The 458-nt window shown below is 67.7% G+C and overlaps 1 protein-coding gene across 1 annotated transcript in view; it reads right to left on the reverse strand.

Moving 5' to 3' along the window:
• Positions 1-458, reverse strand: part of LRRN4 (leucine rich repeat neuronal 4) — a 9,241-nt gene that overhangs the window by 7,538 nt on the left and 1,245 nt on the right. Inside the window, exon 3 of the mRNA XM_021715678.1 lies at positions 284-452. Within this exon, the coding sequence (XP_021571353.1) occupies positions 284-452 (169 nt within the window). The remainder of the gene's footprint in view (positions 1-283; positions 453-458) is intronic.

Here is a 458-nt window from a genome sequence, read left to right on the forward strand (position 1 = left end):
GGAACTACAGGCGCGCGCTACCACGCCCGGCTGGTTTTTGATTTATTGTAGAGACGAGGTCTCGCCAAGTTGCCCGGGCGGGTCTCGAACCCTCGGGTTCAGGCAATCCACTCGCCTCGGTCTCCCAAAGTGCTGGGATTACAGGCTGAGCCGCCGAGCCCGGCCTGGTGTAACTTTTAAAAAAACGTCTCCTGTTGGGAGCTAGACGCCCGGGTGCCCCTCCAGGAGGCACCTCCCCCTCCCCCGCTCCGGCCGGCTGGGAACGCGAGGCGGCCGTACTCACCCCGCTCCAGGAACGTGTCGCTGAGATCCAGGACTTCGAGCGAGGCCAGGGGCTCGCCGCCCTCCCCGGCGAACGCGCCCTCGGCGATGCCCGCCCGGGCGCCGCGTCCCAGCTCGGTGCGGGAGAGGTTGAGGAACAGCAGCACCGGGAAGCAGGCGAAGGCGTGGGGCTGCAG

Source organism: Carlito syrichta, unplaced genomic scaffold (genome assembly GCF_000164805.1).
Source record: "Carlito syrichta isolate Samal-C Ts95f unplaced genomic scaffold, Tarsius_syrichta-2.0.1 Scaffold307277, whole genome shotgun sequence".
In the NCBI taxonomy this organism is placed as follows: Eukaryota; Metazoa; Chordata; class Mammalia; order Primates; family Tarsiidae; genus Carlito; species Carlito syrichta.